Source organism: Myotis daubentonii, chromosome 19, assembly GCF_963259705.1.
Source record: "Myotis daubentonii chromosome 19, mMyoDau2.1, whole genome shotgun sequence".
Classification (NCBI taxonomy): Eukaryota; Metazoa; Chordata; class Mammalia; order Chiroptera; family Vespertilionidae; genus Myotis; species Myotis daubentonii.
Window position 1 is genome coordinate 16,410,339 of NC_081858.1, and position 27,275 is coordinate 16,437,613.

The 27,275-nt window shown below is 54.3% G+C and overlaps 1 protein-coding gene across 2 annotated transcripts in view; it reads right to left on the minus strand.

Annotated features, from left to right (window-relative positions):
- KIRREL3 (kirre like nephrin family adhesion molecule 3) overlaps positions 1–27,275 on the minus strand; it is a 456,656-nt gene that overhangs the window by 72,041 nt on the left and 357,340 nt on the right. For both annotated transcript variants that reach the window (XM_059676141.1, XM_059676140.1), the window contains exon 2: positions 25,145–25,222. In XM_059676141.1, the coding sequence (XP_059532124.1) occupies positions 25,145–25,222 (78 nt within the window). The remainder of the gene's footprint in view (positions 1–25,144; positions 25,223–27,275) is intronic.

Sequence of the window (27,275 nt, forward strand, 5' to 3'; positions counted from 1 at the left end):
TTATTTTTAATTGGTCCCATCACCAAGTCCCGCCCAGCCTCTTTCTTCAGATCCACCCTTTCCTCTCCATTTCCACTGCACAACCCCAAGTCCAGGCCCTCATGGCCTCAACCTGGCTGCTCAAAACAGACCATGACTGCCTTCAGGTAACGCCCTGGATTTTCTTTCAAAATTGCCGCCGTCCTTATATCTCCCCTTCTTTAAGAGGTGGAACTCTGAGCCTCTCCACGTCAGCAAGGCGGCACCTGACCCTCCGTCCTGGACTATGAGCTTCTCTGAAATCTGCCCCTTCCTCCTGGTGCTCAGCAGCAACCCCATGCTGCTGCCCAGAGGTGTGTCCTGGAGTCCTGGCTGTCCCACCGTCTGGAGTGAGCCTCCCCCCCGCCCCCCCCGCCCCCCCCCCGCCCCCAGGGCCTCCCTCACCAGCCCGGCATCCCTGCGGGGCCAGCTCTGCCCTGTCTTGATCTTTGCCTGCACCTCTAGGCACTGTCTGTCCCCGGGAGGGGGTCTCCATCTTCTCTTTTCCTCTCCTCCTCCTCTTTCCCTCCTTCTCTTCTCCCTCACTGTCTTCAAAACTTTATTGAGCAGCTACTACATATACGTTAGATGCCAAAGAAACAAAAATAAAGAAGAAATAGAGGGTAGACTCCTTGAGGGCGGGGCCACGGCTGTCTTTTCGGTCCTGTTGTCTCAGTGCTGTGCCTGGGGGGGGCGGGGCGCGAGGGAGCACTGATGGCTCTTTAATGGCCGGTGGTGCTTGTAGCTGACCTGCTCTGGTTTGCCTCCGGAAATCTGGTTACTGTAGGAAATTGTTTTTACATTGTACACGACAGAGTAGATGGACATTGTGCTGAGCACGCCACATGGAAGGCATGAAGTGGGAAGGGAAGGGGAGGGGCCAGAGTCTCACAGAGGGGGTGTTATAAGACAAAAATAGCTGAGTTACTCATGAAAGCCTACTGTATGCCAGGCCTTTGAATGTAACTACCATGCCAGTTAGCTGAGATTACCCAAGTTTACAGATGAACTGAGGCTGATAAATGAAGTGACATGACCAAGGACACACAGTGGGCCCAGGTGTAATTCAGGATTACACTGTTGGTCCGGGTATAATTCAAGGTCACACTGGGTCCAGGTGTAATTCAGGGCCAACAGTAGGTCCAGGTGTAATTCAAGGTCACACTGGGTCCAGGTGTAATTCAGGGCCAACAGTAGGTCCAGGTATAGTCCAAGGTCACACTGGGTCCAGGTGTAATTCAGGGCCAACAGTAGGTCCAGGTGTAATTCAGGGTCACACAGTAGGTCCAGGTGTAATTCAGGGCCAACAGTAGGTCCAGGTGTAATTCAGGGTCACACAGTAGGTCCAGGTGTAATTCAAGGTCACACAGTAGGTCCAGGTGTAATTCAAGGTCACACAGTAGGTCCAGGTGTAATTCAAGGTCACACTGGGTCCAGGTATAAGTCAAGGTTATACCGTGGGCCCAGGTATAATTTAAGGTCACATAGTAAACCCAGGTATAATTTAAGGTCAAAGTAGGCCCAGGTGTAATTCAAGGTTATACTGTGGGCCCAGGTATAATTTAAGGTCACATAGTAAACCCAGGTATAATTCGAGGTCGCACTGGATCCAGGATTATGCAGTGGACCCAGCTGTAGCTTAAGGTCGCATAGTGGGCCCGGGTGTAATTCAAGGTCATGCAGTGGACCCAAGTGCAATTCAAGGTCGCATACTGGGCCTGGGTGTAATTCAAGGTGACAAAGTGGTCTCAGGTGTAGTTCAAGGTCAAACAGTGGACCCAGGTGTAATTCAACATCCTGGATAGACCCATGTGAAATTCAAACCCAAGTATCTTTGGCTGCAAACCCTGTTTTCTTGCCATTATCCCATGTTAGCTATTGAATTAAGGGCCTGAAATCCAATTTAGCTTCTCAAACAAGTACTCACTCCACAAACCAGGCACCTAAAGAGAGGCAGAGAATCTTTGGAGTGAAAAGCAATTTTTCGGTTCTTCCCTACGTTTACACAGCCTCCTCCCTACAGCTCTGGTCAACACCACCGGTTAGGACTCAGAGCAGAGCCCTGTACTGGCCACCATGGGGGGGGGGCATATGAAAGAAAGGAGGTATAATAACTATTGGTACTTTTTATTATATAATAATAACCATTATTTATATAATAATTACAGTATCATATGCACATTATATAGCTCGGTAAATATTATAAATAATATTTTTATTGTTATAGAGCTAAAATTAGCCAACTTTCATTCAATGTAAACATGTATTCAGAGCTTTATACGGTTATATGATTGAATTCTCTCCCCAGTCAGTCCTGTGCAATGGGACCATATCAAACCCATGGGAAGATGAGGCTATCCAGGGGCCCAGGGCACTGAATGATGGAGCCGGGACCTTTATTACAGTTCTGGGCCCTGGTAACCCACAGAACCTGCCCGAGACCTCCGGGCCAACCTTTGCCCTTGCCCAGAACTGAAGAGTATCGCAGGAGCTGCAAAAGAGCAGGCGGGGGGGGGGGGGATGCACGCGGAGCTCTCCCTCCTGGCGCCTCACCTTGGCCTCCTCCCAGGGACTCGGGGACACACTAGCATGGACGGAACCATCACCATTTGGCTCAGGGAGGTCCCCTCCGTCTTCCAGTAAAATATTTAAAATGTTAAAGACCCCACGATTCCCTGTGAATTCACAGTCTCCTGGCCCCTGATCTGAGGTCACCCCTCAATCTCCGTTATTTCCTGGGGAGGAAAGAAGCCTTTTGCTGGGGAAGACCGAGATTATAAGGGGCAGAGCGATTTTACAGCAGTGTTCCAGGGAACTGGCTGCCTGGTGTGTGTGTGTGTGTGTGTGTGTGTGTGTGTGTGTGTGTGTGTGTGTACAGTGTGTGTAACAGGTGGGAAGGGGGCTCAGGGTCCCCCATGCTAGGCTCAGAGGAGCCATGGCGCTCACCCAGCCCTGCCACCCATAACTGTCAGCCTCAAAGCTTCTGCGGACGCATTCTGGGACTCGAGTGTCCCGAGTCTCTTGCCGCTCCAATGGGCGTATGTGTTTGTGCCTCTCATGGTCAGGTCCCTGGGAAGCCTCTTCGTCCCCGTAGGGACAGTTGTCAGTGCTTGCTGGGTGGCTTGTGAGAACAAAATAGGATGTTTTATGTAAAGTGCACAGCGCCTGTGTGCCCTCCACGGGGCAGCTCTCATGTCACCGTGAGGCTGGTGTAGGGTGTGTGCGGGGCCTGAGCGCATGGGGGTGTATTTAGGATGCCAATCTAGGCAATCGCGGTGGGTCTGACAGTGCCGGCCCTCGAATGCGTGCTCAGACGTTGGCTCTGAATGAGACATCACCAAAGGCTTTGACCCACATGCTCAGATCTGAGTGTCAGAAGGATCGTGGTGGCCACCGTGAGGATGGGTGATGGAGGGCTCTCTGGAGGAGGAGGACAAAGCGGGAAGGTTTCGCTGTCAGGGCTCAGGCTCATGCTGCATCGGGAGAAGGAACATGAACTTAGGAGCCATTGGGGTAGAATTGACAGCACTCGATGGGGGATGAGGAAGATGGAGCACAAAGCTCCTCTCTCGGCCCGCAGGACAGTGAGGGGGTGACTTGAGGGGCCCTTTTGTCTCAGGAGAAGTGTGGGGGGCAGTGAGTCCAGTTGTGAATATGTTGATGGAGAGGGGCCTCGGATCACTCCAGAGAAGGCGTCCTGGGTGCCGGCTGGTGGGGAAGGAAGCTGTGCCTTCCGCCTTCTCACATTCCTGGGCACTCGCTGGGGCTCAGGCAGGAGGAGTGTTTCAACAACGTGTCCCTTCATTTGGTGTTGGCTGGGAATTCACCTCCAAATGCCACAAGTTGTGGTCATTGATGACTATCTAAGAGGGACTTGGTTAAGCCAGGCTTGGGAGTATGGGGAGCCGCTGGCTTGGGCGGGGCAGCTAACTCCTATCCAGGTTTGCACAGGCTCAGAGCCCTATGGGACGGCAAGAAGGCATCTAACCTTCTCCTTTGGACCAGGTCCGGAAATACAGAGAAGCCAGACGGACAAGGCAGGCGTGGAAGATGGGCCCTCTCTCCGCTGTCTCTCCTAGACATTGCGGGGGAGACCGTTGGAAACGCTCCAACCCCAACGTGGCCTTCAGTAGCCATCGGCAGCTTGGTTCTGGCGCACAGGTGAGGAGAAGCTCGCCAGCATCAGGAACGTTCTGGAAATGGCGCTGGCGTTTTGTTCGGCTCACAGAGCAGAGCCCGACTACCTCTCCTGCATGACAGGCTGGTCGTGGGGCCCTTCTCGCCCACCTAGGTTCCTTGCCTGTGGCTCTCGTGGCCTCACACGTCCCTCCCCAGGACACACCATCCACCAAGGTTGTCTCGGACAGCGTGGGTCCTTCATGAAGAGCAATGGGGCTGGCCGAGGTACGGTGACTCCAAAGTCACTATCAATCCTTGGCCGGCTGATTATCAGCCTGTGGCCCCAGCCAGCGCCCGCACTGTGCTCATTAGTGACAGAGGTCGTCCTCCATCCATTCCGCCTGGTTCTGGGTGCCAAGGAGACGCTGATAAGTGCCGGCGGAAACACGGGCGCATCGGGCCTGGGACGGAGCCCATCCATCCTGCCTGTCTGCTGCTGCTGTCCTGGAGTCTGACCGAGAGGGGAAGGGCAGAGCCGTGCGGGCTGCTGTGCTGATGTGGGAGGCGAGGGCGCCACATAGCGACTCAGGCCTGCTGCTGGCCAGCCATGGGCCAGGCTCCGTCCTTTCTTTCTTTGAATCTCTGGTTCTTGTGCTTATGATGTGCGCATGGAACCATTGTTGCGGGAGGGGAGGGGCCCCAGGAGAGAAAGTGGTGCTGAAGACAGCGATAGAACGACGGAACAGAGATGTCCTTAGCCCAAGAGGTGGCTTAGGCATCTGCTGTGGGCAGACAGGGGCCTCTCAGAGAGCATCAGCTTGGGGATCACTGGGACAGGCTGGAGGTGGGGCTGTGGGCCGCTGGCCCCGTGATGTCTAGCATCTCTTGTTCTCTTTTATAAGAGACTAGAGGCCCAGTGCATGAAATTCATGCACGGGAGGTGGGGGAGGGCCCCTCAACCCGCATGCATCCCTCTCGCAATCCGGGACCACTGGCTCCTCACTGCTCACCTGCCTGCCTTCCTGATCACTCCTAATCACTCTGCCTGTCTGCCTCCTCACCCCTAACCACTCGCCTGCCTGCCTGATTGCCCCTAACTGCTCACCTGCCTGCCTGATCACCCCTAACCACTTTCCTGACTTTCTGATCACCCCTAACTGCTCACCTGCCTGCCTGGTCACCCCTAACCGCCTCTGCTTCAGCCCTTGCCACCGAGGCTTAGTCTAGAAGGACATCCAGAATGATGTCCAGAAGGGCGTTTGGCTGTCGGTCTAATGAGCATATTATGCTTTTATTATTATAGATGCTGAAAGGACACAGGAAGCTGTCCCCCCCGTGAGCACCAGGCCCAGAAGGTTGGATCTGGTGCTGCCTCTGCCTGTGGTCCTGGCTCGTCCCTTCTCTGTGACGCAGGCTCTTCGTCGGTAAAGACCAGTGGGCAACCTGGCAGGTCTCTCCCTTCCGCCCTAGCGATCTGTGTTCTGATTGATCCAAAATCTTTTTTTTGGAGGGGGGGGCGCAGGGGGCGGTGGGGAGCTAGGGCTGAAAGAATAAAACCGAGGCACAAGGAAGTAAGAACAAATCTCCCACAGACGCCCGTCTGCTTGGGGAAGATCCATGTCCTAAACATCATTAAAAAAATCAACCTTTAAAAATAATCATTTATGCTGGCACAGTCCTTGCCAGTTGGAAACTGTTCTGAAACCTCCACGTGCAGAGAATCACCTGGGGAACTTGCTAAAAATACAGGTTCCTGGGCTCTAAGCTGGAAATTCCCAGACAGCCTCTGAGCTGGGCCAAGGAGTCTGCATTTCACCAGCTTCCAGAGCAGGAAGCACTAATGTTTGAGGCAGAGGGCTCAGGGGGGCAGGGGGCTCAGGGGGAGCAGGGGGGCTCAGGGTGAGCAGCGAGAGCTCAGGGGGACAGGGGGCTCAGGGGAGCAGCGAGAGCTCGGGGAGAGCAGTGAGAGCTCAGGGGGCAGGGGGCTCAGAGGGTGTAGGGGGGTTCAGGGGGAGCAGTGGGGGGGCTCAGGGGGCTCAAGGGGAGTAGGGGGATTCAAGGGGAGCATGGGGGCTCAGGGAGAGCAGGGGGGTTCAGGGGGAGCAGTGGGGGGCTCAGGGGGAGCAGTGGGGGCGCTTAGGGAGAGCAGCGGAGGGCTAGGGGGAGCAGCGAGGGAGCTCAGGGGGAGCAGCGAGAGCTCAGGGGGAGCAATGAGAGCTCAGGAGGGCGGGGGCTCAGGGAGTGTAGGGGGGTTCAGGGGGAGCAGCGGGGGGCTTAGGGAGAGCAGCGGAGGGCTAGGGGGAGCAGCGGGGGGGCTCAGGGGGCTCAAGGGGAGTAGGGGGATTCAGGGGGAGCATGGCGGCTCAGGGAGAGCAGGGGGTTCAGGGGGAGCAGTGGGGGGCTCAGGGGGAGCAGTGGGGGCACTTAGGGAGAGCAGCAGAGGGCTCCGGGGGAGCAGTGAGAGCTCGATGGGGACAGGGGGCTCAGAGGGTGTAGGGGGTTCAGGGGGAGCAGTGGGGGGCTCAGGAGGAACAGCGAAGGTTCAGGGGAAGAGGTGGAGCATGGGGCTCAGGGAGAGCAGTGGGGGGCTCAGGAGGAACAGCGAAGGTTCAGGGGAAGAGGTGGAGCATGGGGCTCAGGGAGAGCAGTGGGGGTTCAGGGGGAGCAGCGGGGGCTCAGGGGGAGCAACGGAGGCCTCAGGGGGCCCGGTTACACTAGTCTTGGCCCTATCACTTGTCGCATTGGTCGAGCTGCTCTTTGTCTCCGGGTGCCTTGGCTTTCTGAACTGCACAGTGAAGGTGTTGGATGAGGTCCGTAGTTTTCACACTTTTTTTTAGTGCATCCAACCCTTTGCCAATGGAATCTCACACGGAATCCCGATGTATAAGGTGGGTGGCGGCAGAGCTGGGGTGGAGCCGGAGGGGCCGAGTCCAGCCCTCTGGGCCCTCTGCAGGGGACGCCATGGTCCTCATGGAATGCTCCAGAACCAGAAGGTCCCGTGCAGCTCGGACGGTCTCTAGGTGTCCGTGAAGGGCAACGTGGCTTTGTCCCACTGACGGGCCCACGGCAGGCCTGGCCTGGGTGCCCTGCGTGGCTCAGGCAGGCTGGCCCTGAAGCACAAGGTACCTTTGTGTCACTCACTAACCCGGCCTCGGGACCGCCAGCTAGACCTGGTGCTCCTCCTGGCGGCTGGAGTCGCTCCCAATTGGAACTAGATCATCTCATCGCCGGGCCCCAAATTTGTCCCATCTTGGAGCCCAAATACCATCCACTCAATTATCTCCGTTGATGGAGAGGAGCGAGGGTGTGAATAATCCGAGATGATGGACATTCTAAAATAATGAATAATTCTTAGTAACATTTATTTTCAACTTTGCAATGCATTTTGGTATTCATGCTTGAATATGGACGTGTTGATGTTCTGGGAGTTTTTAATGCTTAAAGAAAAAGTGCCAGCCCGGCCAGGGTGGCTCAGTGGTTGAGTGTTGACCTAGGAACCAGGAAGTCATGGTTCAATTCCTGGTCAGGGCACACGCCCGGTTGTGGGCTCGATCCCCAGTAGGATGTTTCTCTCTCTCTCTCTGAAATCAATAAATATATCTATATATATAAAAGAAGAAGTGTCAATGATGGAGCCTCCTTTTACGTCCAGCTCAGCCAGTGGGGACATCGTCGCTGGGACTGGCCCACAGCTGGGGTCAGGCCGCCCTCCCCCGTCCCCAGCTCACTGTCTGTGGCTCGCACCTTCCCTAGGAGGGAACTCGGGATATCAGCTGACTTTGCCTTTAAAAGACTTCCATTCCCTTTGGGCCTCATGCAAATAAGAACCGACTAAGAAACTGTGAAATGTTAACAGAGGACTTCATTAAGCAATCTTGGCGATAGCATTTTCCAGGAATGGGGACCATTTGCCAACACATAATTGAGAGCGGGCTATATATGTACTCTAATTAAAAAAGCGATTCTTCTCCCTGCCCTGGGGTTCTGCGCCCCGCCTTCTGCCTGCTTCGGGGTATTAACCACAACTAACTCTTGCGTGCGCTCTATACGTCACAAAGCAGTTTACACACGTTTTTTCGCTTCCTGCACCCTCAGGACACCCAATGGAAGGGCTGTCATCAGCCCTGACGGAGAGGCCTGAATGCCAAGGTCCCGCCGCAAGCGGGTGCCTTCCATCCCAGCCCCTTCTATGTCACCACCTCACAGGGGCCCTGGCGAGGGCTCAGATTATTTGCATCAACCCCGAGAATGTGCAGCAAAGAAAGCAGAATAAAACGAACTTGTAAATGCTGCCCTGGTCTTTGTTTTCATTTTTCTTGATTTCAGAGAGGAAGAAAGAGAGAGAGAGAAACATCAATGATGAGAGAGAATCATGGATCCTCTGCCTCCTGCATGACCCACACTGGGGATGGAGCCTGCAACCTGGGCATGTGCCCTGACCGGGAATCGAACCGTGGCCTCCTGGTTCCTAGGTTGATGCTCAACCACTGAGCCATACCAGCCGGGCATACCCCAGTCTATGTTTTGATAATTAGAATTGGAAATGCTGGTAAAGAGGAGATTTTGTGCTGGAGGTGCCCAGGGAGGAAGGACTGCTGGGGGCCAGGGCGGGCTGAGGGGTTTCCCTGATCCCAAGAGGCTGCAGCTGCGTCGCTGAGGCCTGGCACCACAGAGGACGAGGTGGTGGGAAGGAGAGAGCTGGCCGGCCCAGAGCTCCTGGAAGCAGAAGTCGCCCCGACTCTGGCCTAGCTATTTCTACATCGACAACCCTGAGAGGCAGAGAATCACTCCCATTTTATGGATCAGGAAATGCAAGCTCAGGTCGGCCATGTAACCCGTCCAAGGTCACAGTGTGTGCTGGAGGCGGGCGGCGAAGCATCCGTTCCCGGGTCTGGGCCGCCTTACTCGACAGTGCCGGGTAAGACGGAGGCTGGGTGAGCCCTGTGGGTCCCTCTTCAGAAAACAGAGGCTGACAATGCGTCCTCTGGTTGTCCCAGGCTGGGCTCCAGTAACAGAAGCTGACAGGGTAACTGCTTCGTGCCTTGGGCAGAGGCCCTGCCCCACCTGCAAACCACACTCAGCCAGAGAAAACCGTCCTGGCACCGGGGCTGAGATCAGCTCCAGGGACAACAATTCAGGGCAAACGTCACCTGGACGCAGTCAGAGGCATGGCCGTGTTCTGAACTCCACCTGCCTGCACCCCTGAACTGTTGACACTGTGGTGATGACACAAGCTCAGGCCCTTGGCAATGTGTCCTCAGCTCAGTCCTGGGCTGGGGAGTGGCTCCCATGGGCCTTTGCAGCAGCCACCTGGTGCTGAGCCTCTTGTCTGTGGTGGGATGACTTAGGGAGGACCTGCTGTGCCCGGCGAGGCCCTTCTGCTGGGCACAGGATCGGGGGCTGCAAATGGGAGTCCTTTTGGGGGGACGAGGCCCATTCCTGCCTGCCCCCAGGACGTGTCTGTTTCCCAGCAAGGACTGCCCCAGGCTGCGCCACAGCTCCTCCGATGGGAGAGCTACTCCAGCTTCACCGGAGGGAGCAGAGCAGCTCCCCCCGCCTCCCCGAAAGGCAACAATATTCGGCAACACTCGGCGTCTTGGGGAGAGAATTCATGCCCGTAATTAGTTACTGTATATCACCGTGAGTACCCTGCTCAGGATTTACTGGGCAAATCCCGTTTAACTGCACAATAACTACAGGTCCTCGCTGCTTATTGGGTAATTTACTAAGGCTGGGAGAATGGGGCAGGAGGGACTCCACAGGAGGCATTGTAACCCCTTGAATCAAACTTTATGAGTTGGGGTTTTGGCAGGGAGGCGGCGGCTGGTAGCCAGCTCTCATCGCTTTGTGTTGCAGAGTTGGCGGGAAGACCGCTTCCTTCTCTTTATTTATTGCAGGAGGGGTCTGGGACCGGGGCTGGGGCTGGCCCGTAGCAGCCGGGGGCGACAGGGTCTTCTGGTACCGAGAGCCTTTGGCTGGACACAAAGCAACCTGGCAGGAACTGGCAGCGGGAACCCAGGCTTGGTGTCCTGGGGGCTGCAGCCAAGCCTGCCATTTATTCCCTCCACGGGTCTTCTTTGTTTCTGGGCCAGTGGGTGGAGCGCAGGGAACTGGCCTTGGCTGGCAGCACGGAGACCGTCCTAAACCCTTTCTTTTCTCGCAAGGGCCGCGATGGTTGGGAAGTAGCCATTCCCGGGCACTCGGCCGACATTCCCAGCCTTAATCTGCTTGAGCAAAGTCTGTCTTTGGCCGCGCACGGGCTAAACTCCTCTAACCTAGTTAGTCCAGGGAGAGGGGAAGAGACACAATAATGAAAAACGCAACGTGCAGCGCTGCCTGACGCAATCTAATAAATTACTCGGAACCCGGCTGCCAGCTCAGACGAAGCCCAGTATTGCCTGCAGTAATTATTTGGATCAAATGCAGTTTATCTGCTTCATATTTGTGCTTCTGTGCTCAGCGGTAACTTATAAATGTCATTGTGGTGTTTATTTGTTATAATGAAACTTAATGGCACTGGAAAGCCGGGAGCGGAGTTGGTGGGGCGGCAGGTTTAAAACAATCTCTTCATCTCTGGAGAAGGAATGAGCTGAGATAACAGGGAGCTGCCCGTGGGGAAGAGGTCTGCAGAGAGGGCTGCGTGTCGTGCCGTGTGGTGGACGGAGGGTCCTGTCAGGAGGCAGGAAGACGCGGCTGGGTTTAACGCCAGCACCGCCCCTGTCCTCTCTCCTCCCTCCAAGGGCGCCCTAAGGATGGGAGCGGTTCAGACTTCACACAACCCGACAGATGGCCCAGATAACAGGTATGGCTTGTCAGGTTCTTGGGAGGCCACGGCCCTAATGGTTGGGAATGGAAATCCGAACCCCACGGTAACCGTGTCATGGAGAACAGACCATTAAGGAGGGTGGGAGAAGGGAGGGGGGATGGAAAACAAAGGGAGGGTCTCTGGGAGGGCCAAAGAGGGGAGGTGGTCTCCTTTGGTGAGGAAGGGGCGTGGTATAGGGAGCACCAGGCATGAACAGAACAGGGAAGGGCTGGCGGTGGGAGGAGGCTGGGTGTCCCGCTGGCTCTGCGAGCAACCACGGACGAGCACAGGCCATTTAGTGCAGAATGAAGGCTGGTGGCTCCAGGCAGCCCTGGACCCTGCCCTTTCCTCGCTGTATGGCTCTGGGCAAGCGATTCATCTTCCCCCAATGTCACGTCCTTATGCAGGACCCGGGAGTGAGAGCAGATACGTTCAGGACTGTGGTGATGATTAAATGAGGTGACGTGGCCTGGCGGGCGTGGCTCAGTGGTTGAACATCGACCTATGAACCAGGAGGTCATGGTTTGGTTCCCGGTCAGGGCACATGCCTGGGTTGCGGGCTCGATCCCCAGCGGGGGGCATGCAGGAGGCAGCTGACTGATAGTTCTCTCCTATGGATATTTCTATCTCTCTACCCCTCTCCCTTCCTCTGTTTCTAAAATCAATAAAAACATATTTTTAAACCATGAGGTGATGTGTATAAAGGGGTGAATGGTGTTTGACACACAGTGAATGATAAACAAACGGCTGTGGCAGTGATTGGCATGTAGTAGGTGTTCCATAAACATCTGTTGAGTGAAGAAATGAATACTACTTCCCACCTGTGTGCATTACCAAGCCCTCTCCCAATCAGCTCAGCTCAGACTGAGACTTCACAGCTGTGCAGGGCTGACCCTGTCACCCCCACGTACAGCCACCCCAGGGTGGTTATAGGAACTTGCCCAAGGCTGCCTAGCTGGTGGGTGCAGTGGGCACTGGCTCTCCCGCCCCCCAGGGCAGGATTCCCTCCCCCAGTCATGCCAGGCAGCTCCCCATCTCCACTGGAGGCTGACCTCTTCCCTCTGGACCAGCTGCCCTGCTCCCTGGAATCCAGTCCCAGAGCCGCGCTGACCTTCCAGCTGCGCCTGGAGGCAGAACACACAGGGGTCTCCCTGTCCACTCCATCTTAATACCACATTCAGCGTGCACTCATGCAACAGTCATTCTCTCCCCTCAGCGACATGCGCCTGCAAAGCTCCGAACATCATCAATAACAGATGAAAATTCTTGGTCACCGTTACTTCTCCCATAGCCGAGCCCCTCCCTCCACATACCTCCTCCCCAGATGTAGGCTGGACCCACTGCGCTTAATATTGAATGAATTATCTGGAATTCACTGCCCTGAGGTTGCAGGAAGGAGAAGAGGCAGCCTGGGGAGGGGGCACGTTAGCCCTGATGGGCCTACAAGCAGGCTTTCTACCCTGTCCTCACCCTCCACGCTCTCCTGCCTCACCTGCTCCAAGCCCACTGCCTCAGGAAATACGCCGGAGGAGGGGCCGCGCACCCACATCTCCCTGGAGCAGCATTGCTGCGGCGTGTTAATAGGTTTTCCGTGAAATACAGGCTCCATGGTTAAATAAGGCGGCGAGAAGCTGGGTTAACCCTAATTAAACAAGTCTCTCCTACACAAGTCCTCAGACTTTATATGCCAAGGGCATGCCGAGTCCCCAAAAGGGGGCTATGGTTCGAGGAGCTCCCCAAACTTATTTGACCACAAAACATTTCCCCTAGAGCACGAACTACGACCAGCGTTCCTTGGAACCCTCTTTGGGAAGTCAAGTGTAAGGCTCACATCAGGCCACTAACCCATTACGTGAGCAGATGGGGAGGCCTGAGCAGCTGAGGGGGGTTTGTGGGCAGTGCCCTGTGGGGAGATGGGGGAGAGAGCAGGCCCTGGCCGCCGGGGAAATCTACACGGACAGAGTGGGCGCTCGGTCATGTCTGCCCTTGCTGGTGAGGCCTCTTAGTGTGTGCCTGGTGCTGTGAGGGACGTGGAGACAGAGCGGAGGTGGGAGGCCCAGGGCTTGAATCTTAGCTTTTCAGGTCAACGCAAGAGCTGTGTGCCTTCAAGGCGATGCCTCCATCTTTGTGAGCCTCAGTTACTTCATCTTCAAAATGGAGACAACAGCACCTGCCTTGTGATGGGTGAGGACTAGGTGGTGTGTGTGTGGAAGTGCCCGCCTAGCCCCGCCCTCCCCCCATTTCTCCCACTTCCCGGCAGTCCCCCGATATTACTCTGAATGAACGCCTTCCCCCCCTTTATGCTCCACGAGCACGTCCCTTCTCCAGTCCTCAGCTCCCCTGCCCGGCCTTCTGCTCTTTCATTACACGCCTGTGTCCCCACTGGACTCAACACCCTCTCGGGGAAGTGGCCGACCCTCCCCACCTGCATCCCTCAGGCCCGGCCACTTCAGTGCCCACAGGGGGCTCCCAATAGCCAGGACCTGCGACCTTCCTCAGAGGCTCTCTCTTCAGCTGCGAAGGCCACCTGCCCTCCCGCAGAGCAGCCCACACCGGCCGGGAACTGACTCCCACCGAGCAGCCCTCAGCCAATGCGTGACGGGAGCCACGCCCTGGGTGGCTGAGTTCCACGGCGCTGGTTGCCCACCTGGTCGTGGGATTGATGACGTTCCTCCCCCCCGATTGGATGCCTTCCCTTTTCCTTGTCAATTCCCTGTCGTCCATCCAGAGCTCTCGGCCTCCCATGTGGACGTTACACGCCAGGCCTTGCTTAGGTTTTTTGGGGGAACCTGTGACAACACAGGGGTGCCCTGTGTGTGTTATCCATCTCCACGTCCCTCACAGCACCAGGCACACACTAAGAGGCCTGACACACCTCCCAGTCAGACAAAAACAAGCCACAGAGCCCGGCTGGTGCGGCTCGGTGGTTGAGCGTTGACCTATGAACCAGGAGGTCAGGGTTCGGTTCTCAGTCAGGGCACATGCCTGGGTTGTGGGCTCGATTCCCAGTGTGGGGTGTGCAGGAGGCAGCCGATCCATGAGTCTCTCTCATCATTGAGGTTTCTATCTCTCTCTCCCTTCCTCTCTAAAATCAATAACAATATATATATATTTTTAAAAGCCATAGGAAGGACCACAAAGAGCGATTGTCCTACAGCAGCTAGCCCAGGGGGTGGGGCCCGAGGAGCCCGGGGCAGCATGGCCGTGCTCCCCCCTCCCCTGGGAGGTCACACCAGCCGGGCTCTGTGGCTTGTTTTTGTCTGACCGGGAGGTGTGTCAGGCATCTTAGTGTGTGCCTAGTGCTGTGAGGGACGTGGAGGTGGATAACATACAAGGGCGCCCCGTGTTGTCTCAGGTTCCCCCAGAGACCTAAGCAAGGCCTGGCGTGTAATGTCCACACGGGAGGCAGAGAGTTCTAGATGGATGATAGGGAATTGACAAGGAAAAGGGAAGGCATCCAATGCGGGGGGTGGGGGGGCTGGGGGGGGTGGGGGGCGACCAGTGCCGTGGAACTCAGGCCACCCAGGGAGTGGCTCCTGAGAGGTCGCACCTGCCCCCTCTGGCAAACCTTGGCGGGTGCCGAGGGCTGGTGGCCCGGCCGGCGTCCCTCCTCCGTGAGAGGAGAGCAGCGTGGCGGACTGTTTGAGGGCCTTGCGTGAGCGATGGTGGGGAAGTGCTGCTCTTTAAGATCAAGACTAGTGGTTACTGCCGGTGCCTTTGACTGGGAGGCGGGAGGATTCCGTCGCTCTATTTATCCCACACTCTGTATGCAGTTACTGAAACTGTCACCGTGTCCCATATTCCAGGGGCTATTATGTGTATTTCCAACCATTATATAAATGCACTTGATTTGGTGCTTCTGAATGTCATTAAACTCCTCCCCTCCCCGTCACAACACGGTTCCCATGGAAACGGACACGTGTGAGAAGGGAAGGCCTAGGGAAGAAAGCAGGTGGAGCAGGGAGAAAAGGTGTCGGCCTGGTGACAGCTTCCAGCCCGTGAGGGCCGGGTGAGGTGACGTGGCCACTTTGTAGGGACGGGGCCAGCTCCTTCAGGATTTTATGGACTCTCTCTGATAAAAGCCCCGGATAATTCATCTCAGCCAGAACCTGCTCATTCCAGCGTACAGCTCTAAAAACTTGATGGCGCACAGGCCATTAAACTCCCTCATTTATGCCGACTCTTTCACCCGGGGAGGGGGGGTGGAGGGAGGTCTCGGCAGGCAGTGATGGAGCCTCTGAGGTTAGCTGAGCTGGAGCGGTGGGGAGAGAAGAAAGGAGGCTTCCTCAAGGCACCACTGGCATAGGGCGAGAACCCAGGATTTTGCCCATGGCTGCTCCCTCGGTCACCGGGTCCCACTGTCAGCTGTGCACTTTAGAATTACAAAGCTGTAGACACTTGGGGTGGAAGGGGTGTTCTATGTGAAAGCCCTTATGAGGAGCTGCCCAGGGCCTTGGTAGGTAGTGAGCTTCCTGCCTTTGAAGGGATTCAAGCATAGGTTGTAATGGCCTCTTATAATATGACTAGGTGCCCAGTGCACAAAATTTGTGCACTTGGGAGAGGGGTCCCTCAGCCCAGCCTTGGGGGATGTCCGACTGATGGCTTAGGCCCGTTCTCCATGGGACATCCTTAGCACTGCTGCGGAGGTAAGAGAGGCTCCCACCACCACTGCTGCGCTCGCCAGCCGTGAGCCCGGCTTCTGGCTGAGTGGCGCTCCCCCTTTGGGAGCACACTGACCACCATGGGGCAGCTCCTGTGTTGAGCATCTGCCCGCTGGTGCTCAGTGCATGTCATAGTGACCGAGTTTCACCATTCGGTCGATTTGCATATTACCCTTTTATTATATAGGATTTTTTCTCTCAGTGCTCAGCTCTGATAGCACATTGTCCAGGAAGCTGTCTGGGCACTGCTCGCTTGGTGCACAGTTTGAATGGATTTCCTTCTCCGCTCGTTTATCTCCTGAACATTCCTAGCTGCAGGTACGATACTATACTGGGATTGCTGTGATGTCCTTGGGGGCAGGCTCTGTCTTTACGTGCTGAGGGCCCACCAGCCAGTGCAGGGCACAGAGTAGGCGCTTGGTACGTGGTTGGTGAAGTAATAAGCACACAGCACCGCAGTATTCAGGGATACTGAGCCATCAGAAGGAGGTGTGGACCAAATGACCATTGGTTCCTTCTGGCCTCAGGAATCTTGAATGATATGGTTCTAAATCCGAGTTGAATCTAGCTTTCCTCCAAGCCACAGTGCTTAATGATTAAGTACATTAACTACAATGCCAAACAGCAAACCAAAATGAAAACAGCTACAAAATCAACTTGGTATGAAATAAATCTGATCTCCCCGGATGGAGGGCAAAGTTGCTGGGGACAGAGCTACGCCCTGCCTTTCTGAAGCTCCTACGCCTGGCACAGTGCTGGGGTTCCAGGGGGCGTGGCTTTCCTTCATGTGTTTCATGTCTACATCAAAGAACCAACTTCCCTTCCTTTCCTCCAGGGGTCCTTGCTTCTGGTCTCTTCCAAACAGGGCTTCAAACCCATTTTCAGCAGGCAGACCTCCCTGACTGATCCTACCTGGCACTCAAGGGCTTACAGAGTGGAGGACCGGACTTAGGACCGGAAGCCTGGGTTTGAGCCATTGCTAGCCAGCTGTGTCGCCCTGGGTAAGTCGCTTTACTTTCCCGCGTCTCGGTTTCCTCTTCTCCAGGTGACTCTGCTAGGAGCCCATGATTCTCAAACCACCCAGTCCCAGCATCTGGGGAGCCACCGGCCAGGGGCAGAGCAGGTCGCTGTCCTTGCTCTTCCTTCAATGTCTACGCCGTGCAAATATGCTGGGCTCCTGGGATATAATGGAGACCAAACGGAGCTTACGGACTGGCAGGGAGACAGGGAGTCCTTAGGAACGGCAATGTGAGCATGCATGTACGTATGAGCTAAGAGTTCTGAAGGGAAGGAGTATGGCTCCAGGAGAGCATAGACGTGTGGGCCCTGAGCAGGCCGCACTGGAGAAGGGATCCCTATGCTAAGAGCTGAAGGATGAGCAGGTGACCATGTGAAGGGTTGGGGTGGGGGGTGGTGAGTGTGGCCAGCATCCAAGAGGGACCAGGGCAGGCAAAGATGCAGAGGTGGATGGAGCATCCCCGCATGAGGAGCTGAACAATGGCTGACGTTACCAGAGCACAGTGTTCAGGGGGCAAGTTGAGGCCAAAGAGGTGGGTGGGATCCAGATCCTGTAGAACAGTGGTTCTCAACCCTCCTAATGCCGCGGCCCTTTAATACAGTTCCTCATGTTGTGGTGACCCCCAATTTCATTGTTACAAATTGGACATAATTAAAGCATAGTGGTTCATCGCAAAAACAATATGTCATTATATATGTGTTTTCCGATGGTCTTAGGCGACCCCTGTGAAAGGGTCGTTCGACCCCAAAGGGATCGCGACCCACAGGTTGAGAACCGCTGCTGTAGAGTCTTATGAAACACGCCAAGGATTTCCCCTAAAAGCAATAGGAAGCCACTGACATATTTTTAAAGGGCAAAGTGACATCAGATTTGCGTTTTGAAATATCACTCCTGCCCAAGTGTGGAAAGTGAACTGGGAGGGAAGGGGTTGGGCCTGACGGACACGAGGACCAATCAGGAGGGCCCTTCTGTAGTCCAGGTGAGGGAAGGAGTGACGGGGACATGAGTCATTGGCCCTGAGATGGACAAGGGTGGACGGATTCAAGAGATATTTGGGAGATCATATTCCTAGGTCTTGGAGAGGGTTGAGTGTGGGTCTGAGAGAAACGGGTGTTTAAAAAGGAGCTCGGCAGGGTCTGTGGCCTAGGAGCCCCCCAGATCATCTTAGATAAGCAGGACTTCCAGTAGGAATCATGGCCGGGGCAATGGGTCTGGGGAAAGTTCTGGAATCCCCCATCAGGTTGCGGCAGCGAGTGAAATGGCAGTGCCCCTGCTCTAAGACGCTGAGCGAATTAAATAACAATCACGAGGTGCCCTGGAAATCCGAGTCTCGCCATCAATAATAAACAGGGATGTTATACAAATAACCCGCTTTGCAGCCCCAGTGGAAGGAAACACATCAGTAAAGGAAAATGAAATAAGAAAAAAACGCACCCGAGAGCCCCAACTAACAAAATGACAACATTAGCCAGCATCCTGGGGGCTGGAGCAGGCAGGGGAGGAATGGTCTCGAGAAGATGACAGGGCCCTTAGCATAAGCCAGACTGCGGTGGCTGCACCGAGAGACGGGAGGGGCTCACGGGCCATCAGACCCTGTCTCGCTGGGCCAGGGTTCTGGGCTGAGGTCCAGGCCACCCTTGTAGGCCTGCTCTTCACCCCCTATCCCCCGTCCTCCCCTCTCTTCTCCCCCCCTTCCACCCCCCCCCCCTTTCCACCACCCAGCGAGTGGCCGAGCTGGCCTGATTTCACGCTCAGAGAACAGACAGGAAAAATCAACAAGATGCCTTCTGAGGCTGCCGAGCAAAGCCGTTCAGTCCGTGTCCTAGTACTGGCTCCTTCGGTGACCAGAGCATTTGCATTTATGGGGTCGGTGGTGAGAATAGGGTGGGAGCAGGCTGTTGAGAGCCAGGATAGATTTTGAATCATCACATTTTAAAGGCTTGTAGGTGATCGTAGCCCAAGACTCAGGTTCGAACACAAGAAGGTAGAAATCTGGGTGTGGGGGGACTTGCCGAGGTCACGTAGCTGGTGCCCCCCTCTGGGTGCTCCTTCCACTGCTCGAGCCAACTGGGCACCTCCCTTACCACCTCTGTCAGGGGACAGACTCATTTTCACGGACTAGAGAATCGGGGTGCAGAAAGATGGGCTAGACTCCAAGCAGTCAGGGCTGCTGCCACCTGATTCCATCCTCCAGGGCTGAGTCCCCACCTGGCTGAGGGCTGGAGGTGGAGGTGTGCTCCCTAAGCCTGGACTAGGAGGGGGTACCACCCAGAGCCTGTGTGGGGGCTGCCATCTGTGGAGGCCGCCTTCTCCCAGAGAGGCGGCATCTCCGGGGACAGAAGCTGCCTTCGCTAGTCACTGCGCTTGTTTCTTCCTGGGAAGACCAAAGTGAGGGCGCTGGGAGGCATGTCTTCCCAAGCGCCTGCCAAGCGCTATGATTCTTAAGGTCCGGAATCTGTGCTTCCGCCGCCCTCCAGAGGGGGGCGCTGTGGGAGAGGGCGAGCTGGGTGCAGGCTCAGCTTGTGAAAAGGGCCAGGGCTTGGCTGCCTCCTCCCTCTCCCTTTACACCTCCTCATCCCCATTGCTCCTCCCAGGAGCCCTAGGGCCTGATGGCATTGCTGGTTCCTTGGAAATGGGCTTCCCTGGCCTATGTCCCCCAGCTCCAGGCCTTTCCGGACTTGCTCCCACATCAATTGGAAACTCACCTGTGTTCCTCCCCTCTTCCCTGGACGCCTCCCACTTCCTTTGTATTTTCAGCGACCCCGAAACACCAAACCAGCTGCGTGTTCGGGGCTGCCCCTCTGTTCATGGTCAGCCTGCTCTCAGAATCCTAGGGGCGCTGGACTGGACATGAGGAGGCCTGGGTTGTGGTCCTGGGTCTCCCAGTGATTTCCTGTTGACCGGGGGCTGGTGCTCATGCTCCCGGGCCCCCCTCTGAGTTGCTGGGCTGGGCTGTAGGTGCTGGGGTTGGTTATGCTCTCAGGGAGGAACACGGAGGCTTTGGAGAGGCAGGCAGAGCCCCGCATCAGATTCAGTGTGAGAGCGTTCCACCTGCCCATGACTAGGATCAGCCCTGGGCAGGCATGTGCATGGAGAAGGTGAGCGGTTATGGGACCTCCAGGAGAAGTGGGTGATGGGAATTGCCAGGAGACGAAGGGATGGTGGTGGTGGAGGTGGTGTGTGTGCCTGTTGGGGGTGTGGGATGAGGGAACCGTGGGAACGGCTCCCCTTGCAGATCTGGGGGACACACACCTAGAGATGCTCTGGGAACCAGTCCAGTAGAACCTGGGGTGAGGAAGGAAAGCTGGTGTGGAAAGAAGGGGGAGCCCTTCTGGGGGCCACCCCTGCCAGCCCCCTGCTCTGCTGACCTGCCTAGGCCCTGGCCTCCCAGGAGGGGCCTCAGAACTGGACTTGGAGGAGAGGCCGATAGGAAGACGTGTGGACCCACTTTGCACCTGTGGGTGACTTTGCCCGTCATGGCACTAATTAATGACTTAAATTAAACTTGACCGACTACTTCCTGGTGGGAGACACTGGGCCAGGGGAGGGAGGGAGGGAGAGAGGGATCCTTGCCTATCTGTCTCTTTAGGTGGGGCAGAGGGTCTAGTGCAGGGGTGGGCAAACTTTTTGACTCGAGGGCCACAATGGGTTCTTAAACTGGACCGGAGGGCCGGAACAAAAGCATGGATGGAGTGTTTGTGTGAACTAATATAAATTCAAAGTAAACATCATTACATAAAAGGGTACGGTTTTTTTTTTTTTTTTTTAGTTTTATTCATTTCAAACTGGCCGGATCCAGCCCGCGGGCCGTAGTTTGCCCACGGCTGGTCTAGTGCATTTGTTTAGGGTAAGCGCCACAAAACAAATAGGCTGGTTGCCCTGATGGAGCCCAATGGTGGGGGAAGGGGAGGATCCAATTTAGGGTCTCTCTGTGGAGGGGGCGGTAACACGGAGAAGGCCCTGTGTGTCTTTATCCTGAGCTTATGGAAGGCAGGGGCCATGTCCTACTTAACTTTAAAAGCTCCAATGCTTAGAACCGTGCCTGGAACTTACTATAAAATTGATATTATTTTTTAAAAATGTATTTTTATTGATTTCAGAGAGGAAGGGAGAGGGAGAGAGAGATAGAAACATCAATGATGAGAGAGACTCATTGACTGGCTGCCTTCTGCATGCCCCCTACTGGGGATTGAGCCCACAACCTGGGCATGTGCCCTTGACTGGAATTGAACCTGGGACCCTTCAGTCCGCAGGCCGACACTCCATCCAGAGCCAAACCGGCTAGATCTCAAATTGATATTATTTTGCTCGTAGGTATTCAAGGACTGTTTTATGAATAAATAAATGATCTCCTTCCAGCAGTTCCCATTTAAAGCACCATGTACTTAATCACATGAAGACTATGAGGTCAAACAAACCTGAATCCTTATGCCTGGCCTGGTTTTATTTCCTCCTGCCTTGTCTACCCTCCATTAATTTTTGTTCAAATCTCCATTTGATGCCACAGATGTGTTGAGTCCAAACAGGAAGAACACACACACACACACACACACACGCACAGAAACCACATAGTGCTAACCACCTCCATTCCTGCAGATGTTGCACCTTCTATCCAAGCAGGCTTCTAGGCACCCCCCCCCAATAAAGCAACTCTCATCGACTATCACCTGCCTCCTCAAACGATCTTTGAATCGTGTTTTCTCTTTATTGCTTTGTGTAGTTTAATCGCACCAATTGCGATTACTTTAGCTTAGGATAAATCCCCAATCTATAAAGCTCCTGTTCATTCATTATTTTTCTCAAGCTGTTATTTTTTTGGGGGGTGGGGGGAGTAGCGAGGAGGAGGGGGGAGGAGTGGAGGGAGAAGAAAAGGAAAAGATACCAGATTAACAAGGAGACATAAAATAGGAGACCACTTCTCCCCAGGTGACAGACACCCTACGAAATACTGTTAAACAGAACAAATACACTCTAATACAGTACAAGTAAGGCTTTTATGTCTCTTCTAAATTAGAAATATAATGATCACCACCTTATCTTTAATGGAAGCAGCAGCTAATTGTTCTAATATCTCACTGATTCCAGCGTCCGGGAGAAAAAAATAATTATTTTTTACTGTTTTTACCAATGGCTCCATTTATACCAAGGTGTATGGTGCAGCTTGGACAGCGATTTCTATTTCTTGAGCTATGTCATGGCTGCTATTCCAGTTCAATTATTAATATGTGGAAGTTATAATTATTTTCAGTATTGGTACAAGATAATTATAAACCATAAAACAGCTCCCCAGGCTTGCCATGCCTTTCCTTATCTGCAGACGTGTTGGAGTTTGGGCACGTGAGTTTTAGAAAGAGAAAAAAATGTATAATGCGGCAAGACTGTCCAGAGTGGGAGCAGGGGAGCCTCGCCCACCCCTCCAGGTCCCTCCTGCTTCTCCGCTGTCCAAAACCGAGGGCGACCCACCTCATGCATCTCCTCTTCTGCCCACGGTCTCACCCCCTCCTATCCTGTCCCTGGTTAGTTGAGATTTGTAACCATTCACACGTGATGGTTTAGCTGGTTAGTCCCCCTCCCTCCCATCTCCTTCTTTACCCAGAAATAGCAGCAGCTATGTGTGTGTGGTTGTGTGTGAATATGTGCATAGATGAGTGTGTTGGGGCACTTGGGAGGGGTGAGAGCCACATGGAGAGAGAGAGAGAGAGAGAGAGAGAGAGAGAGAGAGAGAGAGAGAGAGAGAGACAGGGGTGAGGTGTTGGCTGCCCAAGCCATTAGTGATGCCTTGCTGCCTCCCTCATTCTGAGTATCTTGCTTGATTCTCAATTAGTCATCTCCAGGGGGAGGGTGTAGGTTGGAGTAAGGCGCCTGGGGTCTATCATTGTTAACTAAGCCAACCGTAATCAGTTGAAAGTAATAACACATTTGTGCAGATTGTATGTGTTTAGAGGCGGGCGGCGGGCTCAGAGAGAATAGATATTGTTTTGGCATCTTCCCATTTTAAAAAGAAAAAACTTTAAATATGTTGTTTCCGCTTAGTTGTTGCACAAAGGAAGACTAACTGTCCTCAGACGTCACCGGTCCTGGTCTTGTCCCTGGGTCCTCGTCCAGTCCTCCCTGACTCCCTCCCTTCCTTCTTTACCTTAGCAACATCTAAAAAGTGCCTCTCTACTGAATGCTGAATTCCTTTTTTTCTGACCATTTTCCAAGTTCCTGGGCCAGAGTATTCCCACTGTTCCTTTCTGCTATGGCAAAGGCATCCAGACTCCTTGCCATGGATTGGGTCCCCCTTTCTTCCAATTTATGTGCTGAAGTCCCAGCCCCAAATGGGACTGTACTTGGAGAGGGGGCCTTTACAGAAGTGATTCAGGCTAAATGAGGTCATATGGGGAGGCCTTGATCCGATGGGATTGCTATCTTCATAAGACGAGCCACCTGAGGGCTCTCTCTCTCTCTCTCTCTCTCTCTCTCTCTCTCTCTCTCTCTCTCTCTCCCATGTGAGGACACAGTGGAAAGGTGGCCGTCTGTGGGCCAAGAAAAGGGCTCTCATAAGAACCTGACATGTTGGCACCCTGATCTCGGACTCTCTGTCTCCAGAATTGTGAGAAAATAATCTTCTGTTGTTTAAGCCACCCAGTCTGTTGTGCTTTGTGATAGCAGCCCGTGCAAGGTGCGGGGAGTCAAATCCTGCTTATGAGTCACGTGATAGGATTCTTTGAAGGCCCCAGGATCGAGAGTCACTATCCTTCTCCTTGGTCAGACGCCCAGAGCTTGAGGTTTCAAATCCAGCCCAGCTGGGGCCTTTTTGGCTTCCCCTGTCTCTGTCCCTTCAGCTTCTCTCATGGGCATCGCCAGCAAGAGCCTGTGTCTGTCTATTCAGCACCACGGACAGAGGCACCCCCCTCAGTCCCCACAGATGAGAAGCTACCACCTGGTGCTCTCATGAAGGCTCTGTTGGGAGGGTAGAGGGTGGGCTGAGCAAGAGAAAGCCAGGATGGGAGACTGACTAGAGCAGTGGTTCTCAACCTTCCTAATGCCGCGACCCTTTAATACAGTTCCTCATGTTGTGGTGACCCCCAACCATAAAATTATTTTCGTTGCTACTTCATAACTGTAATTTTGCTACTGTTAGGAATCGTCATGTACATATCTGATATGCAGGATGTATTTTCATTGTCACAAATTGAACATAATTAAAGCATAGTGATGAATCACAAAAACAATATGTAATTATATATGTGTTTTCCGATGGTCTTAGGCGACCCCTGTGAAAGGGTCGTTTGACTCCTAAAGGGGTCGCGACCCACAGGTTGAGAACCACTGGACTAGAACCGCAGACAATCCCAGCCCCGGGGGCTCAGCCCTGGGGCTCCCAAAATTGGGAGGTGGCCTCTTGGTGCTGCTGCCCTCTTACAGTCAGGTAGCAAAATGGGGAGGCCATACCCCTCATGCTTATTGTGCTGGCCTGCCTCTTGTCACACTGTCACCACGATGGGTGCTGGTGACGAACCTATAGCTGATGAGGCCTTAAGTTTGGGGAGCGTAAGGGGGTGTAGGTGCCATGGACTCTGGGTGGAGGAGAGCCCGCTGAAGAGCACTGAGGAGTGCCCCGGAACTGTGCTATGGATGGCCCAGCTCTGGGAACGGGGACGGTACAGGTGAGTCACCTCCCCCATGCCTGGAAGGGAGCCCAGGGCGTCAGGAGAGGAGGGGCCCAGCTCACAGCAAGCTGGGCTGGCCGCAGGCCAGGGCTTCATGTGTCTGACTTTAATGAATAAATGGCATCCCCAGCCATTGTTGATCTACTTTTGAATCCGGACAAACAGTCTGTGGCATCTGATGGAAAGGGTTATTAGCTCGCAGAGACAGATGGCCGGGGAGGAGGGGACTGGCTCTTTATGACAGCGAGCCCATGAGCGACAGCACGCCTTCCACACCCCAGCCTCCACGTCCATGTCAGTGCCTTTCCCAAGCTTCCTGTGGCCCCGTCCAGCCTCGGAGGAAAGACTTGGAGCAAGAGGAAGGCGGCTGAGTAAGTGGGAGGCGTAGGGGGGATGGAGCTGGACAAGAGGGCAGGCTTGCAAGTGTAAACACTCGGCCTTATTTTCTTTTAGTATCATCCGAAGTGCCCCGTCAGGTGCTGTTCATTCAATCGGCATTTAACAAACGTAAGTGACTGAGGGGAAAGGTCAAGAGGCCTGGAGTAGGAAAGATGACAGAAGCAGATGTAATTGCAACAGGTGGGTGGGTGGGAAATAAAAGGCAGGGAAGCCGGAGGAAGAGAAGCAGGGGACACAAAGGGAGGAGGAAAGATAGCCTATAAGGAAAAGTGCTGTAGCGTCAGCATACTGTGTTTCAGGCATGAGCGGCTCCTCTCCACGTTACTATATGAATAGCTTCGTGGAAACTGAACTGATCTGCCCGCTGTCCTTTCTAGATGCCCCAGGTTCCTTTTCTTGGTCCTGTAGCTGTAGGGCATAGTTTCCTCCCCCACATGACCCCTGAGGGCGTAGGCGGGTTCCCACTGACCTTCATTCATTCTCCGAAACTTGTCCTTGGCCATGTAGCCCAGCACCAGACAGCATCCTCTCTTCTGGAGGCCCAGCTCTGGAAGAGAAACAGAGGTGGGTGAGCCGGGAGCAGGTCAGGGATCAGAGAACCCCTTTTGCAGGGGATGTGGCACTTGCAGCTCTTATATACTGAGTTGTTTCACAAGCCTTTACATTGCACCCACTCTGGTCCAGGCATAATTGTAAGCCGTTAAATTCCTTATTTGATTTTCACAACCCTATGAGGTACATATCATTATTCATTTTATTGTTTTATTATATATATATTAAATATATAAATATATATAAATATTATATATAGAACAATATATAATATATATTAAATATGTAAATATATATTATATATTGTTCTATTATATATATAATATTTATTTCAGAGAGGGAGAGAGAGGGGGAGAGAGATAGAAACATCAATGATGAGCTCTCATTGATCGGCTGCCTCCTGCACGCCCCCTACTGGGGATCGAGCCGGCAACCCAGGCACATGCCCTTGACCGGAATCAAACCCGGGACCCTTCACGCCACAGGCTGACACTCTATCCACTGAGCCAAACTGGCTAGGGCCCCATGATTCTTTTAGACTCGCCACCCCTACCTCTTTGTTCAGAAGTCCTACAAATATGACAGCCGCCACGAACGGGGGGAGTGAATAAGGGGCATGATTTCTGGAAGGCAGAGTGTGACTGCACCTTCTCCAGGGCCTTGCCAGCCTCTCCGGGTACCCAGGCGCTCCCTGCCTGTTTCTCAGAGAAGGGCCTCCCACAGAGCGGCGTGTGCAGCCACTTCTCCCCAAACACTGGGTGTTTGCAGGCGGCTGGAGCGAGGCAGGCTGGGCTCCTCCTCTCCCCTGTGTCTCCAACCACCTCTGCGGCCCAGCACCCCCTCCCCCAGCAGATCGGCAGGATGAAAGGGAGCCCAGGGCCCAGGGGAGACAGAGGAGTCAAGCTTGGTGGTTCTTGTCCTCAGGGGGGAAAAACAAAGGATGGCAGGCGGTGGCTGAATGCCATGGCCCAGGGAGGTCCCCCGCTTTGATCTCCTGATTCTTTAAAGGGGCTTATTGACTCTCAGGAAAGAGCCAGAGAGGCAGACCGGAGCGGAGCGAGCGTGCCTTATCCAAAGGCGCTCGCCTCTTTTCCTTTCCTGCCACGGTCCCTCCTCGGAAGGCGCGGCCAATCCGCCCTCACTTCAAACAGCCTCACATCTCAGGCGCCCAAATTGACGGTGTTAAGTTCCCTCATCCAAGGCCCTGGCTCTTTCTTCGGGGGCTCCTGCTATATCGAGGGCAGGAGGATCAAAGCCTCTTTGATGTTTACTTACAGTATTTGTGGATCCTTCCTAACCACAGCCTTCAAGAGGCAGGAATGCAGCACACCAGGAGGGGGCCGGCGGAAGTACAAGCTGTGAGGAGGCGCTGAGCCCCCCTGAACAATAAATAGCCTCTTGCCTGAGACGGTATTGAAACCGCAGCACGCTGACGAGAGGCAGCCCGTCCATTGCAAGTGCAATGCGATTGTTCACCGTCGGAGCCGTACAATTGCTACAATTCTTAATCTCGTTGCCGGTGACTTCTTATGTCCACCTCCAGCACATCAGCAGCGGCTGCTAATGAGAGAGGGAGTCTGAGTTCCTGCACTGAGCCCAGGAGGCGACCCGGGGAGCACTGAGGCCTGGGGGCAGAGGTGCTGGATGGATTTAGGCCAATCTTTTGTATGTCTTTTTGGAAAGTCCCTTAAGTTCCCAGGGAAATGGAGCAGGTGTAATTTTCCTAAAAATGTAGAGTGTGGGGCAACCTGTGGAATCCAGATGATCCCTGTGGGCCAAGTATGTCAAACTCAGAGACTAACACGGGCCAAATAAACGAGTCTGACATGCTTGCTGTAGGCTGTCGCTGCCACCCCAGCTCAATCCATCTGATGTCAACATAGTAGGCTGCCCCCAGAGTGGTTGCATGTCCAGTTGTTTGAAGCAAGAGCCTCACTGACCAAGTTTGAGTTTTGCAAATGACCAGGAAAAAAAGTAAAACACACACACACACACACACACACACACACACACACACACGCACACACACCACCACCACCACTTGATGA